Below are 19995 nucleotides of genomic sequence, written 5' to 3'. Positions count from 1 at the left end.
GGCAGACACGGAAAACTTCTAGCAGCTTCTCACAGAAGCCACCCCTGTAGCCCCCCCACTACCAAGACCTTGCCACAGAAACCCAATACATTGGTTATAAGACCAGATCTCATGGATGCCGTTAAAATAAACCAAAACTTCAAGACTCAAGTCTGTTAGGTATACTTGTTTCACCTATTTCCAAAAAACAGTTTTTCATATGAATATCTGTAAAACAAGTTTTTTACATCAGTATTCTGAAAGAATACTGCTGCAAATCCAGTTATTTTGATAATTTCTAAGGGCTCTATTTTTTTAAAAAATCATATTGAACGTAACTAGCTTGTTTTTACTTGCTAGGTCCTTTACAGCTTATCTTGTCTTTTCACTTCTCAATCAGTTGAAGAAATGTTAAAAGCTGATTCTTCCCTCAAATCAGTCTACAACTCAAACCTCTATCACAGAATCACAGAATGGTCTGGGTTGCAAAGGACCTTTAAGATCATCTAGTTCCAAACCGCCCCTGCTATGGGTAGGGACACCTTCCACTAGACCAGGTTGCTCAAAGCCCCATCCAACCTAGCCTCAAATACTAGCTGTTCAACTACGAACTACCGTACTTTTTCTCATCCTTAGCCTATGCACAAGAGCATTCCCCCATAAACACTCATACAAATCTCATTTTTTTTTCTTCAAATCTCTACAAAACCCTTGCTACAATCCCTATAGATTCAAAACAGAACACGGTTGTTACCTATCATGATGACCAATAAAGCCTCATTCTTTTCTTTTGACACTCTGCTACATTTATGAATTTCTCGTCTCGTCTTACATTGAATCACAGAATATCTCAAGTTGGAAGAGACCCATAAAGATCATCAAGTCCAACATCCTGCTCCTTACAGGACTACCTAAAACTAAACCATATGACTAAGAGCATTGTCCAGAGGCTCCTTGAACTCTGACAGGGTTGGGACCGTGACCCTGGGGAGTGACTGTGGCTCGCTGGGGAACCTGTTCCAGTGACCAACCACCCTCTCAGTGAAGAACCTTTTCCTAATGTCCAGTCTGAAAGTTAGATCCAAGACTTTTTTTTTTTTTTTTTTTTTTTTTGGCCAAAGTCACTGCCCCCTCCTGTTGTGTCAAACTGACTGACTGTGGCTAAACAGTAACTTGAATGACAAAACCAATGAAGGTAAAAATTGAACTTCTGAATTTTTTGGCTTTACCAAACATAAAAAAATGTATCACAGAATTAGCTCTTTAATGATGAGTTTTGCTTTGATCTCTGTGGGGCAAACCTTGTCATTAGTATTTCTACCCATGAATAATATATAACATACTGCTAAAAAGCGGCAAAACATCAGAAGTTTTCAAAATAAAATGAAAGTAATTTTCGTAACAGTTTAAAATGGAAATTAAAGAGTAAGCTGTTTTGAGTTTATTACAATACCTTCTTCCAGGATGGATCTCAGCACAACAAATGGGATTTCCTGCAATGGTTCCATGTGTTTGTGTCCAGCACTCATAATCTTTATCTGGGGTAAGCAGACGACAAGTGTGCCAGGCATACTGGCCTGCCCATGGTACCAGCTTCGCACAGTCCCGGGAATGTCACCCGATACAATCGTACTTGGGGAAGGCAGGCTGTCATTCGGAAGGAACACACAACAAGACTGCACTTCAAGCTGAAAAAACAGAGTCAAGAAAGATTTCTCAGAAACAGATTACCATTTCCCCCCCACACACACCCCAATGTGGAGTATTCACCCTGGTACGAAATCTCAAGTTATTCATCCATTGCAGTTGACTGAAAATAGTCTGAGCTTTTAGTTGAATTAAGAGGAAAGATGACACAAAACATTGGAAATTAATATATTCTTGTAAATTATGATGGAGGGGGGAAGGGCAGAAAAAGTGTGATTTTGGTCTGTAAATTTGATCAGAAAGGTGTTGCCATATAAACTGAACATACATCTATCTACGTTTCAACAGCTTTTTACAAGAAGAGTAATTGAGTCAGAAAATGTTCTCACAATAAGGCTGAGAAAGCCCTCTTTTTGCAGTTCATTAGCTTTTGTTAGCAATAGCTAAGCCTCTAGAACTAACCAACATTTTATATGCTGTTACTTTCTATAAAGACTTCTATAAAGACATATTTCAGGGAAAATTCTGTCTTTACTTTGTAGTCAACAGTAATGAGCATGTACAAAAAGGTTAATCATCAGATAAACTATGAAAAATATAAACTTTAGTGAAAAACTGACTTAAAAACAAATGGATAGGTGCATACATACACAAAGAGAAACGAATAAAGTTCACAAAGTTTATACAGCTGTTGTCCTGTTTTCATTACAAATCTGAAGTAGTGTATATGGTTTCATATGAAATAGCACTTTTTCCTTTATTTTCATGCAACACTGTTACCCTGAAACATTTCTGACCATTCTCCCATTGCCTTATGAACTTCTAGCAAGGCTGAGTGAGCCCAAACCAAGAACTGAACTCATCACTACTTGTTCACTCAGAGGCGGTGTAAGCTGCAGACTGTAAAGTGTTCCTTGGCTCTTACAAGTAATATTCTGCACCTGGACATCAAATAGCCCTAACAGCCTGCACACTTGAATGCTTTGTTAAGCGAGTACAAACTATGATTCAGTTCACTTCTTCACATTGTTTGGAAAAGTCTAGTGTACAAAATGTTGGACACAAGATGTTATTTGTAGCTGTGATAAAAGAACATTTGTTTGCTGTAAACTTACGTAACAGACTCTTTCCATTTGACATCATTAAAGACATCACAGACTAAAACTGATAACCAAGGTTTGTACTCCATACCCTCCCCTGAAGGCCAGTAGTCCGCCAAGACTACAGTAGTGATTTGCAATAGAGCTGGAATTCCTCAGCACCATAGATACTTTGCCAGCCTAGTGAGGAGAATACAGATATTCATCTTTATTTCAGCATTTTTGTGTCCTTTTGCTTAGACAAACTGACAAGAATTCACTGCAGAAAAATATAAGTAGAATTTTGCAAAAATAAATACATTTTTACATGAAGTCTGTGTTTGTTTCTAGTTTTAGAACTGTTTGAGTTGTAAAATGAAGTTAATTACATCTTTGGTAAGTAGTTTATTGATCCAAGGTTGCAGAGTGTACTTTATTTATACTGGATGAAAAGCAACAGTGTATTGTCACAGATGTAATAGATTTGGATTTTTTTTTTTTTTTTTTTAAACTGGTAAATTAGTCATTGTGTCAATTTGCAAAGATTTTTGCAGTGACACATTAGGTCATTTTCTGGTCTATTAGTAATAGGTTTCAGGTCAAGCCATTGTGGGATAATGATAAATAGATGACAAAAGAACTTATGATCAGTATAACTTTTGTTTTATTAGTGCATTTGCTGAGTAAACAGTTTATAACAAATCACCCATTCTTCATATATATATCCATGATGATTAACATCAAATGCTGCCTAAATATACAAACCATGTGGTAATAATAATCCAAAAATTCCACCAACTTGGAGAGATACTATACTTCATCACATTACCAGCAGCAGGATCTACAAGAGATGTTTTACAAAGTACTCTTGAGAACAGATTTCAAAACTCAGTAAGTTTTTACACTTAATTTGCAGTTCAGTACAGCTTTGTACTGCAGACAAGTTCTTCAGATCATTTTTGTTTTATTTTACTTTGCTGTATCAAGAATACTGAAGTGGAATCACAACAGTTTCACTCCTTCAAATGCCTGAGGGAAGTTTCTGTTTACATCGGCATTATTTTGCCATTCATTTTCAAACAACTGAATGGGAGTTGGACCATGAATTTTGGTGGGGTTTGCATGATAGCATCCTCCATATGTAATAGTACAGATTTTCTTACAGATAATGGTTTGCTTACTTGCATATCATTTAAGGTTTTATATGAATGAATGAATTTTGCAAAACATTATTGCAGGATTTCAAAGGCCAACAAAATGAACACATGGCAAAATTCCACATTTTTGGGCAAATCATGTAATTATAATCACATAAGAAATTGCCAATTTGGATGCACAAGGGCCCAATATAAGTGCAAAATTGAATTGCACCTGTTGAACTTCAGAGGCAGATTCTCCTTACACACAGCTATCAACTTCAATGGATCCTCTGTAAGTTTGTCTGACAAAACCTGGAGATCTGTCTAATAACAAGTTCCAGTGAAGGAATGGAAGAGCGCACCTAAAATGATGGCATTATATGCTGAACAAAAGTGAGAATGTGTGCTACAGATTGCTTCATCAATCAGAAAGTGCTTTAAAATATATGTAATCCAGATACCTTAAAATTAAACTACATCAATAGCATATATTAAAGCTATCATATAAATCTTTTTACACTTTTTGAATAACTGTTAAACTGTGTGTCTAAAATTGTGAATTTAATGTAAAATGTAACTGATTTATGTAACTGAATATAAACTTGCAGCAGTAAATCTTGCATTAATGTAAGGATCTGACAATCCAAGGGAAAGAAAATGAAGTAATCTGCCAGTAAGAAGTCCTCAAGCTGGGGGTCAGATCCTGTTCATGGAAACCATCTGGTTGGGACCCTCCAAGCCACACCAAACACAAATGATCTTTTAAAAAAATATCCTATTCATTAATGCTTCGCAGCTGCACCGAGTGTTACTTCATTTTTCCATGGCAACATCCTTTCTGTTTCAAGGATCTTATTTCAGTTTTGGTAGCAACGTGTTCTTTTGCCAATACTGAACACATTCATGTGTTAAAGAGAAGGAATTATTACAAATTCTTGAAACAGAATCACCCCCTATTTTCATTTCTATTATGTCAAGGCCTATACACGCTAAGTAATGTACACTAATGATAAACCAATGAAGTAAGCAGCATTTTCCCTTCTACTTTTAAGAAGTTATGCAAAGCACATTGCTCTAAGCTTCTACTAATACATAAGCCTAAAAAATTGCAATGACTTTAAGATGTCTGTTGTATAAAATGGAAAGTATTAAGTTACTGGAATAAATGGAGTATTTTAATTCATGTTTTATAAAAAGAGAATGGCACTTGATAGAGAGAACAGTGAAATATATCCTGCAAAAGAATTAGGTCTTCCTAACTGAGGAGGGTGGGTGGGAGGAAGTGAAACAGAACAAGTGACACACCATAGTTGTCCTGCACAAGTGCAATGAAGAAGAGGGACAGGTTGTACAAGAGTCTTTACAGCCTTTCACCACAGTGTTACCATAAGGAGATTCCCTTCCCTACTCCGCATTTTACAGCTACATAAAACAATTGGAGGCACTGAAGATGACCCACAAGTTGACTCTCACATAAAGGTGTCTCCTGGGAAGCGGCCTCCCTGTGCATTAATCACCATCCATCACAAGCTCTCATCAGAAAGGCTAATGTGTTTTTCTGGGAGTTTCAAATACCATATATAATCTCCCAATGATTCCCAAAACTGCAAAGAGCCACCCTTATGCATCTTATGTAGGGGTTGTGGTGCGGTCATTTTTATGAGACCATACCTAACTCAGCCTCCATGATCCAAATTATCTCTATCCAATTAGACCATCTGCAGTTGAGCCAGACATGCACTGTTTGTTAGAATTTAAAAAGGTAGGCCAGAAATTAATTAATTAATTAAAAATAATATAAACGGAAAGCAGAGTACACGAGTAAGAGAACTAAGACAGCAGGCTACCTGTACATACAAATTAGTATAATAAGGATCAACTGCATTTTCTTTGACCACTTAGAACACAATGTCGTAGCACTACACAGTATTCCTGTTCTTTTCTAAGAAAGCTTGATTTTAAGAAGTTTTTATTTCCTTACGGAAAATTTCATTTCTTTTCGGTTTGTGGTAAGCAACCAACTTAAGAAATCATCCTATCTCATAACTGCTGAAAGCTGTAACTGCTAAGTTACAAGTAGCAGAATCTCTTCCTGACCCATGAATTAAGACCACTGTTCAAAGAACAGGATCTCTAGTCAATCTCATCCTTAATGTTTCTCTTCTTTCAATCAATTTTTCACTTTGACTGAAATGTTGTACAAGTTATATGCTTTAAAGAAAATATTATTTTCAATAATTTCAGGAAACAGACTTATTTTTTCAAATAATTTCAGGGATATTTAAAGGCATGTGGAATATCTGGCTAAGTTTCATATGTAATAGTTACATTCTTATTTAGTTGGCGTTCATTGCAACATTACTCATTAATTCATTTGCTTTTAATACAGATCCCTCATTATTCTCACTGGAATTCAGCATTAACAACCAATTAAAAATAATTGTGTTTATACTGCTCCACAATTTTAGCAACTATTAGTATGAAGAACACATGAAAAGTGAGTATTACCCTTCTACACAGTGTAACTGCCAAAAAGTCTTCAAGGCTGCATATAAAATCCTACAACAACTAAATAATAAAATCAACTTTTTATAGTTAAGTATGAAAGTCTTTTCACCTAAATACTAATAACTTACCACAACTCCAATGCACAAAATCTTCATGCAATATTCTATCATGAGCAAGCCAGGGCTAGCTCTAAGTACCAGCTCTGGATCCAAAATAAACTTTCCAGTTACTTTGGTTCCAAACACATTTACTTACTCAAACTTCCACTAAAAGAATAATCCTTTGATGATTTTAAGTTATGAAGTTCTGTTTTATCTGACGACAACTACAGACTTTTCTGTTCTACAATCATGTTAATAAAAGATCCAGGAACATGAAAATAGCTTTAGAAAGAACCTTAGAGTCTAAGTGCTCCAGGATTTGACCAGACAAAATATTCTAAAGTTTGCCTTCATGCCAGATAATAATAAAATACAGAAAATCTGTATGAATTTAACATATAAATATATTTATGAGCTTAATAAAATGCATATTATGTTTAACAAAATAAATACATCATACCGTACTTGAACTGAAAACCAGAGTCATAGCCCTCATCTTCTTATCCTCTATACATTGCCTTGCACAAATTTCAGCTTTTCCATTTAGGCAGGTATTGAAGGGGAAAAAAAAAATAAATCTCTCTCTCTATATATGCAATTGTCTCCTGAAAAATTTATTTAAATAAAATAGACATACAGACTACTAGCAATAATAAAAAGAACTGCAAGTATATCTAGAAATCCTTCATATTTCACTAAGCACAACTACTGCATATTTGTTTGGAAGCATGTTCTTGGACTTTTCCTGTGGAATTTCCTTGGAGTCTGTTGAAACTTTTCACTTGGAAACATGTAATGTCCTTTTGGCAAGATACTGGCATATACTGTACCAAGTATGATCAAAGCATAAGGACGTAACAAACCAGAAGTATGTAAGCTGTTGTATGAATTCATAGGGCCATTTAATTTCAACATAGATAAAAACTAGAAATATCATGTCATATTCATGATGATGAAAAACTGAAAGCACGAGTACTTCACCAAAAAACCTGTAAAAGGTAAATAAATCTAGAACAAACACCAGAAAGAGTATCTCACACAAAAAAAATCCTCTGCCAGTATTAGCTCTAATTCCTGAGTGTATGTCAGAGCTTTGCTAGTTGCTCACATACCAAAGAGTACCTTGGAGAATGTACAAGCAGAATATCTTAGTCCTGATTCAATATTCTCCATTTATAAAGGATCCAGCTCTTCATCATCCTCATTATTATATTATTATTTTTACTATGACTCAAACCGTAAGCCTCATTTATACAGGGAGTCTCATTGTGCTCGGCACCACCCAGACACATAACAAAAATCCACTGCTTCCTTCAAACAGCTTATAGATTATCTCTCTTGACTCCCCTTATCGAGCCATTTTAATCTCCAGAGGAGACAATATTAAGAAAGAAGGGAAAACAAGTGAAATACTCGTGAAATAATGATGAAGGAGCTGGCTGAAAACTAAATAGTTAATAGAAAGCATATCATCAACTCCAGTATGTTCTGCAATCAAATCACACGCCTGAAGTTTCTGCTCAGGCAGAAGTTAAACTTTCAAACTTTCTAATATTTTGAACCCAAAGTAATTTCTGCATGAAAGAGGAGTAGAACAGACACAAGTTCTGGGATACACCTGCATATAAATAAATATATTTCTTGGTAGGAAGAAGGAACAGGCAGTCAATTATTACTTTCTGTCAGAAATAGGGGGGTTTTGTTTTTTTTTTTTTTATTTTAATACAAAACCAGTTTTGCTACTATATGCTGGTTTATCATAAAACACCAATCTCATAGAATGTACTGTTCAAAAAGCACAGATTGTTGGAAGAACAGAGTCCTAATTCTAGCATTTCTAAACTGTTTAGTATTTGACCATACAACTGTAACACTGGACTTCTAACATGGCCTTTTTTCTGTATAATATGCAAATATACTGCTACATGAAAACTCTGCTTTTACTGATCAATGATCACAATCTAGAGCAGTCTAGGATTAAATGGTTTAATCCAAGTGGTCACCTACTTGTCCTTTATGAAAAGGTAGGCATGTAAGCAGCTGAGCCACCACCATGTAACATCATATTGTATCACACACCCCACTGTATCATACATACTTTCCTCAAATATTTTTAGAAAGGAAGGTATTCTGCAATCTAACTATGGATAAAAAGGTGTATAGCTATGTTTATAACACAGAAAAGTGTGACAAGCATTTTTTCTTCATATAATTTTTTAAGGATCTTCCCATCAGATATAAAAAAGTTTTTTAAAAACTAATATTCTAAAACCAAAGCATTCTTTGCTTAATTTACCAAAAATTTATATTTTATTTTTCATTCTCTAAGACTTTGAAACTACTGAAATAAGACAATAAAACTTGGGAGCTCCTTTAAAAACCCTCTAATAAAAAGCACTAGAATGCATAAAAAGTATCATAAAGTTTGGAAAGACATAGGCTTTTTTCCACTTCCTTTTCATCTTACCTGAAGTGTAAGGCGCTTAACTGCATTCCACACTATTCCAATAAATTCCTTCATTCTTTCTTCAGGACTTTTCCAGCTTTCAGATGAGTTCAGCATGGTTTTCACAGGAAGTGACAAAGGACGAGATTCTAATGCAAACAACAAAACTCAGTTACACAAAGAATACATAAATAAGCAATATACTTACTGGTAGCAAAGAAAAAGATTACTTATTTTAAATTCTAAAAGAGATTTTTCTCTCACTATGTAACTCACTATGGACATAATAGTGTGTCTATTATTAGTTTTAAACTTGGCAATACAAATGTATAAGTTAAGCCTGGTGAGAAATGCAATGAAATTAAATGCTTAAACTTTTTTAACGTAAACTGCTAAGAAAATATTAGGAAGAACGCTTGACGTAAGCAGATTAAGACAGTTTTCAAAGTGTGATAACCTATTTGGTGACAGAACAGCAATCCAAGAAGTTTTCACATACATTGCTGCCAGTGTAATATAAAAAAGGTTTTCATTTTCTAAACTCATTGTAAGAAATGAAAGACAGCCCATGTTAAATTACAGCCTTGGATTTGTTTTCTTAAAAAAATTTACTTAAAAACTTCAGTATGTTTCCAAAAAAAGGCATAATAATTAAATAATTTTTTTATTTTGTCAAGCTTAAAAATACTAAGGTGTAGAATATTTCAGCAAAATTCAATGTTTTCTAGTAAAAAGATAAATTTCCTTAAATTGTTAGTTATTCAGTAACTGCAATATGGAAATATTTTAGATAACAGAAGCACTTAATTGAATGTGAGCATAGCAGAACTTCAAAAGAGGACTAGTGAGGAGATCAAGTAGTAACTACAAATTCATTAAAGACTGTATGAGTGGTACATAGTTCCTCCTGTCATCTCTTACAGAATATCCTCCTTCTTATGTTCTGGGATGTCAGCTTCTTTAACATTTCCAGTTTAGGTCTAGATGTCATTGAGCTGACAAAACTACAGGAATAAATTATGAAGCCTTCATGACTTCATTTTAAACTAAATTGAAATCAGCACAAGCGTGACAATTTATGTCTCCCAATTATACAGCTAGGAAAAATCTGTGGCATCCAAACCACAGAAAAATTCTTAAAACAAAATTATGCTATCAACTGAACTCAGGTGAGCAAAAGTATATGCCCCTTCATATGCACCACTGGCTCTTCAGTCAGTTTTGATCATGCAAGGAATTAAAAAATGAAACATCCAAGAGGTGAATTTTTGCCAAGGGTGTGCAATGTTAATGCCACTTGAGGAATTAATTTGTGACATTTTTCCCATCAAGGCTAGAAAAAGCCAGAGTTGTTTAATATTCTAGACAAAATCCTTCAACAAATAGTATTTTTAATGATCTGAAAAGAAAGAGAAGCATTAAGTTTATTAAACTGATGGGGAACCAAAAGATTCAAAAAGAGAGGTGGTCAAAAGAGTGAAAGAGAATTTTTATGGCTGCAGTATAATTAGTCCTCTCAGATATTCCTGGCTCCAATTATGGATCTATTAGAATGACAAAGAATGAAAATCGGATCATGAGACTGTCAAAACCATGACACTTCAGGATTGTTTGTTGTCAGCTGTGCTGGAGAGATAAACAAATAAATTGTTCATCTTGATAAGTAGCGTGGAGTAGCTATTTCATAGTATTTTCTCATATGGACACTTTCATGCCACACAGTGAGTATTCCATCCACATTATGAATGGATTAAGTTAAAACAAAGACATTCAGTGAGGAATAGCTGTTCTGCTTTAACTTCTTACCCTACCTCAGTTCACACCGTCTTCTCTGTGTAGTCAGGCCCTACACTACACATTACAAGGTAAGAATTAGGAACAGCTTGAGTATCAAGAAACAGTAAAATAAGAGAATTACTGGAGCGTAGAACTCCAGAATACAAGTGTGGGTAAGGGTAAGAACGGTATACACTGTCACTGTGACACTCTGGAAATCTCACAGGCAGAAATGCTTCAGGTCAGGATGAATAGATAAATACAATGTAAAACTATATATGCTACAGCACAATCAGCAGGGAGTATCAACATCCTACGTCACTGAACAAGTGCTTTCCTTGTGAGTGGGATCTAAAGCTAGGTTTTGTTCCCGTCTCCCATGTTTTGTTCGCTGGGAAACACACCCTCTGCTAATTCTCTCTCAATTAGAGGAATCACCTTTCTAATGACAGAAGCAACTATCTGTGAGTTAAGAATAAAATTAGCTGGCCAAAGCACCACTTTGTTTCACTCCTTATATGTGCAATTCAAACCTACAAAGCTGATTCAAATTCCAGGAATATCCATACAGCTTCACTGTAACACCCCATACTCAACTAAGAAAAAAAAAAGAAAGCCTTGAAACCCAGGAAGTGGATAAGGAACCAGAAATCATGGAAAATAGAGAAGTAATAAGAGGTGTTTCAGAGTGGAAAGAAGAAACAAACACAGAAGTAACTCCTGAAAAGAAAAGAAGAAAGAAGTCCTCTGTTCATTTGTTTCCTGTACTGGTAAGTCCCAGAGTTTTGTCTGAAGGGATGCTGGGCCAGAACAATGTCTTCATTCCCCATCAGGCAAAGGCATCAGTAGATGACACTTACTAAGAGACTGTAGTAGTCTGGTGTGGCTACTGTGTGGGTTCTGCTAGTCCTCAGTAGTAGACATGTAGGCTGGATCAGCTCCATCTGTCTCGGTATGAAGGTTAATCTCCTAAAATAATTATGCTACTCAGCTACTACTGAACTGAAAACCTAGGAACATTTCCTGGCACTGTAATCAGCCTTGTGTTGAAGCCAGGAGCCAGTCAGCAATAGCTAGACAGAAAATATGACTTGTATGAAATACGAACTGACGAGGAAAAAAAAACAGAGGGGGGGCTGCTTCAGGTTGCACAAGTTGAATTTTGAAGAAAACCCATGTATAGGAACATAAAACGTTCCCACTTTCATCTTCTAGTCCCATATTGTTTAACTGGTATTTTTGTAAAAATACTATTTAAATCAACCGTCAATTACTCAGAGGCTGCCACACTCGCCATCAATTTCAGAACGCATACTGGTAACGAACAGACTTTTTAAAAAGGACTGATCAGTTTTCATAATTCATTTCACAATTTATGGTTAAAGTATAGAGGAGTTCCATGTGGCAATCCTGCAAAATTAATCATAAACATACTCTCTTTGTAGGAAATGCCACTAAACAAGACTTACAGGCATAAATTCTAGATACAGGTGTCTTTCTTACATAGACATATACCTCCTTCTTTATGCTTTTTAGCCTACTGGGAACTAGTTGCTTTAGAGGTCTGGTCCATAAAATACTTAAAAGTTTTAAAAATAAAAAGATCTTTGGGGAAAATGGTGCTATTCTGTGCTTTTAATATTTGGTGACCTAAGGAACATGAAAGGGAAAATAAAACTTCTGAAGTGCAAAAATTTGGGGCAAATGGACATTTCCTCAAATAAACCAAGCAGACCATGGATTTGAGATTTTCCACTACTGGGTAGAAGATTACTGCTAATTTGTACTCACCACTGGCCTCATGCTTTCAGTTCCTCCTCTCTCCTTACTAAGGGGAGATAAAATACAATGCTAACACCTTATTCCTAATTTGTATGTGGTGCAGATACATCATGTCTCATCCCTCTGGCAGAAGCCAACTCATTTCTCCTGGCCCGCTGTGTGCCTCAGATACCTCATGCATTAAGAGGGCAGCAGCTTCTTTCTGGTTAGAAAAGGTTGTCCTGCTGCAGGCAAACCTGTACTTTCAGTGATCCCCAAAAGCACAGAGAGCTCCTACTGAAAGACAAGGTTCACAGGCAGACACCCATGCAGCTGCCTGCAGTGGGACAGTCTCTCCACCATCCCATTCTATGACCGCACTCAAAATGCACCCATCACATGACCTCAACAAACTGGGCAAGCTTTGCTTCCCACGTCACATCGACTGTCATCTAGCTTCTCACGCATCAGAACTGAGTTAAGCTGAGAAAAATCCCATTGCAAACTAGTCATAGTTACTAAGAGGCCATGACAGCAAAACACATGAACAATAATAGCATTTAAAAGAAGAAAGAAATCAAAGGAAAGCATACTGTTACTATATGGCTCTTTCTGGAAAGATTTTTCCTCTGCCAAAATTAGAAGTAGTCTCCATAGTGTCAAAGAATTCATTGGAATTTCTTAATATCTATTCACATTTTCATGCATTATACTGCTTTTTATCAGAAATAAAACCAAAAATACCAAGGTGTTTGTGACAAATGCAACCATTAAGGAACAGATCACGGGATCTAAGGGATTAGAAATGAGATTAAAATGCAGTGGAGGAGAAAATTCGAACTTCAAACAACTCTGAAAAAATCTAAATGGCCTACAGATTTTTTTTTTCAGAAGATTAATTCATTTTTCATATGTAAAACAAAACAAAAACTACCCCCCTAAAAAAAAAAAAAAAAAAAACCCACACACAAACCCCACCACCTCCTACTTAAAACTTACTTGCTATTTTCTGCAAACCAGCAGGTTTTGGTTTCTAAGTATAATATTGTGCAAAAGCAAAATTCAGTAAAACTTAGCATATAAAAGCTTGTTTGTCCTTAGGTTTACATTCCAATTTTCCTCATAAGTCTACATATTTTTACATTTGCAACACAACAGAACTAAACATATGTCTATATATAGAGATGTATGAAGGCATTACAAATGATTCACACTTTTGTGCATATATATACATGACAGCCAAAGATACAAATGCTGTTCTCAATAAAATGCATTTCCATATATTAATATTGTTCCATGATTTAGAGATTAAGACATTATATGTATACCAGAAATTGCAAATGCACAGAGGAATATCTTGTTAAAAATATTTCCTACCTTTATGTACTATTTTTCCCCCACAATCCAATTTAAAAATAAAAAGTTAATCTAGTTAGCAGGCTTATTGAAAGAATTATGGGAAGTTCAGAGCTGTATTTACCAATATTTTCTGATTCATCAGTATCCATCAGAAGTGTTGCAGAAATATTCACATTTTATTTTTGCAGTATCATAAGTTATTGCCTATACTGCCAATCCTGGATGGCTGATATCTGAATTTTTCATGTAACTGAATTTTTAGTTCTAAGGATATACTACCATGATTTGTATGTAAAAAAAAATTGCATTCTTCATCAGGATGTTTGAGAATAAAAGCAGTACTTAACTAAATTAACAGCAGGAAGTTCTTTCAAGCTTATAAAAATATGCAATATATTTGCCCACATACTGAATAGTCTTTGCATAAATAACTTCTTTACTGGGCTTCGAGCATTTTTGCATTCTACTTTACTAACGATACAGATAACACGTTACTTTTATCAATCAAGATGATAATTGAGCCACACAGTCCCTGACAATGAGCCAGAGCAAGTCCTTTATATTCAGGGAAATGGCAGCAGAGCAGTGTAGTGACTAAATTAGAATGGTCATTCAATGAGCTAGCAGCAGCAGAGTAAGTGTTAAAATACAGAGGCTTTTGACTTTTTTACCCAACAAGCTTTTTTCTAGAGTAAACATATGTCATTAAACAAAGACAAATGTGATATTAATGATGTTGTGCAAGAAAAAAAGGATCTTTCTGTGTGAAAGAGGGGGTTGGCTAGAGAATGGCGATGGTCAGCATTTTCTCCCACCAAATTCTCAATGATTGCTGCACTATTTCTTGAAAAAAAATACCTATTTAGTTCTGGAAAAAAAATTAAACAAGGACTGACACTTTCGTACAAATCAGTAACAACCTTTCACGGACAAAATGGAGCTACTATATTAATAATTACAAGAAAGTGTTGTATGGGTGCCTGAATTTATCTAATATTGCTTAGCATTCCAAATAAATTTTATCCCATGAAGTAAGAATTTCAGCCTTTGGATTTAAAATAATTTTTTGTGTAAATGCAGGAGCAATTCTGCCTTTTTTAAAATACACTGAAAGTTCCGTCATCTTTTAAATATAAACTAAAAATAAACACCTCTTCTTTCTCTCTCAACTTGAATTTCTTCATACAGAAAGCATGTTTGATATACTATATTGGCTTTGTGCTACTAATGTTTTTGAAATCCACACACTGAATGGAAGAAATGCTGTCATAGGACAAAAGTCGAAAGTCATTTTACTAGCTACGACAACTCGCAATAGGTATGTGATTGTCCAGCCATTTTAAAGTTACTATAAATCATCTGTACCTGGAGACTTTCCTTCTCAATAATCCTTCCAAGAACTAAACCCTACTTATAAAAATATAAAAATCCTAGTATTTTCAGGCACCCTAGGTAAATGTGTGTCAGATTTAAATTCCTATATTTTACTTTGCCTATTTAGCATTTATTTAATTTCATTCATCTTGCCAAAAAAATCAGTCATACATTTCATAGCAGGCATGAATAAACGATAATCATTCAGTTCATTGAGCAGAAATAGTGACCTACTAATTCAAATACTTCAGATAAGCCATTGATTTCTCACCAGCCAGACTTCTCTCACACTTGCCAGTTTTTTGCATTCCAACAGCTCATTTTAGCAAGAATCTAGTTCAACATTCTAGTTGTACTTTAGAAAGAAAAAAAATAATAATAAAAAAAAATCAGTAAATGACTCCAGTTTTGCTAAGTACAAGTCATATTCTGCTACTCTAATCTCAACAGAAAGTTCAACTTAAGATGAAACTTCAAATAAAAACACTAACACAGCATCAGTTGGTCTAAATAAGAGAGACATGTCTACATTTAAAGCTTCCTCTTCTCTCCACTTCCATGGAGAAGTATTTAATAGTGGTTCAAAAATATCACAAGTGTATACTGTGAAGGAATTTTAAGACTTACTTGAAGTAAAGTTTTCAAAACTGAATTACTAACACTTCCTGCAACAACCGAAAAGATCCAGTTATAGTAAGTATCTAACAACCAACTGATAAGCGTGTTGTTATATCTACACTATTAAATGTTAGGAACTGATAAAAAGGAAAGGTGGGGATCTTTCTTTGCCTGATTTCCTATGGCAAGAAGGCTTATGCAATCTTATACTCTAAACATATGCATGCAACTCATTTGCTTGCCCTCTAATTCCTTTTGCGTTTGCTGGTCAATCGAAATCAAATTTGTCGGGATAAATTTCTCAAAGATATTATGTTTCTCCAACCTCTGGTAAAATAAGTAAGCAGGGTAAAGAAGGTAAAAACTGGCAATGGGAGCTCTGTCCTTATTAAAAATCAGACAACTTATACAGGACAGAGAATATAAAGGCCATCTAAGACAGTTTTGAACTTTCTTGTTATGACACCATCCTCCATCTGCTTGAAACACAAATGAATAGTAGACTAGGTGTAACTTAGCACTTATGAAACTTTAAAACTCTTTAATTATTTCTCTGTAAGAGCAATAGTTCCACAGAACGAAGTATCAACGTTTCAGAAACACAAGTGAGAGATTTTTCCAAACTGGAATGATTTGATGTCCTATCTTTCTCCCCATATGCACATATTCCAACATACCACATGTACACTTCCTGCAGAATGAAACAGCTCGGCTTTGAACTTGGGACTGATACTCCATGGTAATACTGAAATTGTAGTGGAATTATATGACCAGTGTGCTCTCTGACTCGTGGACCTCACCAACCTGGCCTATGGAAAAAAGCTATCCAAACTCCACCACTGTTTAATTCTCTTTTGCAAATGCCCTTGCAATCTGTCCACCTGACAAGAAAACGGAGCAATCTCTGGTCATGGGTGCTACACCTAGTGATGAAAACCACCTGTCTGCTGCTATATGCCCTGATGTATGCTCAAGACCATGCCCAAATACCCGGCTATTGTGTAACAGGAATCAATAAAATTTTATGTGACAAGTGTACTTTCAGTTATGGGACAGAGCATTTTGTTTTCAGGTGCCTTTGTAAGAGGCTGTGGGGCCTAGTCCACCTGAAAAGTTTGCGACTTCTTAGATGATACATTAAATTCCATTTACCTACCTATCCTGTGGCTATAAGAAAAGTCAACTTTCAGGATTCTGAGTGAGGAAAAAAATCCTTTTTGGCATCTCTAAAGCAGCTTCTTCCGTTCCTCATACTAAAGAGCATGTGTGAGGGTAATTTTCTACTGTCACTGGAAAACTAGATGCCGTAGTCACTGGGTTACGCCTCACAAGACAGTATAGAATTTGTGTCTGGGATATCATGGTTAATTCCAAGCACTGCTAAATGTTGGATATCATAGTATATGTTGGTGAAATTATATTTCAGTGTAATGGCTACAAAAAGACCTCACTAGGATGCAGTAAAAAATCCCGATTTCATCTTTAAGCATGGAAAATGTTACTGTATTTTTCAAGGTGAAAATAATTATAATAATTTAATAACTTAACATGAATGAAATCTACAAGTTACTTTAATAATGAATGAGCACCCATCTTGAATGTGTGAGAACAGACACTTTGGCTTTAACGATTACTCAACAGCATGCACAAGACAGCTTTCAAAGACTGCCCTACCCATCTACTGCAGCCCATAATACCTTCCTCTATATGTATGCTACATATGCTACATTACATTACATATTTCTACACACATACAGCAATCATTTTGCCACTATCCAGACGTAAGAGCTATACTTCTATATATAGCTATGGGTCTGCAAATCAGTTGCTGAATTGCTGAGTGGGAGGAAAAGTGGGTGGATGGAGGAACTGAGGTAAATACTTATTACTTCTTTTTAATACTCTTTCTTTATCACCTTGCTTGTTCACAGCCACATCATACAAAATTTAAACCATATATTCTATCATCCTACTCTGTTTTTGAAGCCTCTGGGGTTAAGGGGATTTATAAATAACTACAGTTTGAGACTTAAGAACAGAAACCTTGGATTTTCACAGACAGATACCATATAAATAGTAGTTTTGCTCTTTTCCCATGCTTCATTTTTGGCAAGGTCTCAGCAGCCATTAACTAATAAACTAAACTCAAGATCAATGTTTTAAATCATTTTACAGCTGTGATTACAAACTGCTTTCATTTAATACATAGGGTTGGTTTCTAGCAGTTCTCAAGGGAGTGACTGCTGAGATCATGCTAGACTTGAAAAGGGCAAGTTCACAATTGCCACCTGAATATCACTATTTTAAGATACAATCTCTTTCAATCTGCAAAGACTATGCATATGTGCTTGCTATCAATGTAGGAGTCTCAGTTTTATCAAAGTAGGAATCTCAGTTCCCTGACAACTTAAGGCATCTGTAGCTAGAGCCTTGATGACTGAGAAATACAAAGCTCACAAAGATCGTTGCCCCTTTTACCTAGAATGCTTTTATAGCATAGGTATATAGGTATACGTCCTAGACCTTAAATCCTGTCGTATTCCTGGTTTAAAAAGGTGAGACAAATAATGAAAGAAAACTCAGACAGAAAATAGGTGAAGTTGAAATAAAGGAAATAAAATGAAAAATTGTGGGAGCGAGGGACCCAGAAAAATTAGAAAGGAGAAGAATCACAGTCACTCTATTTTTAGTTTAATAAACTAATCACTCATTCACCGTATTCCATAACATTACATACCTGTAAAGACACAAAGTGTGAAACAAAGGATACACTGAAACTTCTCGGAGAATGACATCTCATCTTTCACACTTGCATCCATCCAACCTTTTCTAACCACTGTAACTGGTGGCTTTGTAATCAGAGACTTTTTTTGTGACACAATGTACATGTTAATTTTTACCATCCCCTGAATCTTCTACTGAAAGCCAATTCTGACAACACGGCACAAGATGAACTCTACAGGAAAAGCTTCTAACATTACATGAAGTTTCAGGAGGCTTTACAGAGAACAAGCCTGCACGGCACTGCAGTGTGGCATAGCTCTCCTTCCTTTCTTTAATTAAGAGAAATATCTGTGTGGTCTACAGAAGCAGACAGATAGCATCCCTTGAAATAATTTCGTTAGTATACAAGGCTTTTGCTCTTTGGCATTCATTTTATATTTTTATTCCCATTTTTGCATGTAAACCTCAAATACGCCAGGTGTATTACACCTGGCATTTTACCTTTCTGTTACAGTCCGGAAGTACACATTTTAAAACACAGGCCAGCCTTCAAACCAGCAGTCAGGCACACTACATCTTAAAAATAAAAAAAAAAACCCAAGACCCTCTGCTATATGTAATAGCTTCACTTAAAAAATAGCAATTTTTTTCAACAATTTGTTTACCAGTTGAGAATTAATGAACTCAAATTTAGTAATCTCTTCTTTAAAAAGACTGCTTCTAATTCAAAAAAGAAAATGCTTAGTCAATGTTATCTCTTAAGAGAAGTAGCACTATCACCTTTCATTTATTAGTATCAACCCCTATGTTTTAGAGAGAAGCTGAATATCTGCCTAATCACAAAAAAACCCCAGTATTTAGGCTAAACTTCTTTGATAATGAATGAGTAAAGTAAGTGGCAGCTAACATAAATGAAATCTAACAACGAAGTTTTCATTTTTGCAGCAACATATGTTGCATTAAGTAATTGAAAACATATATTGATATTGACTTCAAATTAAAAAGTGGAAGAAGTTGAGATGCATAGAAATCCTTCTTTTGCTTTTAAGACATTATAATTTATATTTTTTTTACCATTTCTGGACTCTCACACACACAACCCAAAACAAAAGCAAAACTGACAATCATGGCATTTCTAGATTTTGAATAACAACATTTTCTTTTAGTAGAATGGTGTGATCGTTACTGCAGAAAAGATAATACTCAAGGTGAAGAATAACAAAGGCTGAAGATCAAAACCGGCTACCAAGCTGAGCAGGTTCCAGACTGGGACACTAATTTTTAAAACTCAAATATTATCATAGAATCATTAAGGTTGGAAAAGATCTCCAAGACCATCAAGTCCAACCAGCAACCCAACACCACCATTCCTACTAAATCATGTCCCAAAGTGCCACATTTACATGTTTTTTGAAAACGTCCAGGGATGGTGACTCCACCACCTCTCTGGGCAGCCTGTTTCAATGCTTGACCACTCTTTCAGT

General features: G+C 35.4%; 1 protein-coding gene across 1 annotated transcript in view; it reads right to left on the bottom strand.

Moving 5' to 3' along the window:
- The window catches only part of VPS13B (vacuolar protein sorting 13 homolog B), a 482902-nt gene that overhangs the window by 232853 nt on the left and 230054 nt on the right, over positions 1-19995 (bottom strand). Inside the window, exons 21-22 of the mRNA XM_035893844.1 lie at positions 8921-9048; positions 1433-1667 (exon numbers count right to left, since the gene is read on the bottom strand). Of these exons, the coding sequence (XP_035749737.1) occupies positions 1433-1667; positions 8921-9048 (363 nt within the window). The remainder of the gene's footprint in view (positions 1-1432; positions 1668-8920; positions 9049-19995) is intronic.

The sequence above is a fragment of the Egretta garzetta genome, unplaced genomic scaffold (assembly GCF_000687185.1).
Source record: "Egretta garzetta isolate BGI_Z169 unplaced genomic scaffold, ASM68718v1 scaffold154, whole genome shotgun sequence".
Classification (NCBI taxonomy): Eukaryota; Metazoa; Chordata; class Aves; order Pelecaniformes; family Ardeidae; genus Egretta; species Egretta garzetta.
The sequence above is the reverse complement of the archived record's forward strand: the minus strand, read 5'-3'. Positions and strand labels throughout refer to the sequence as shown.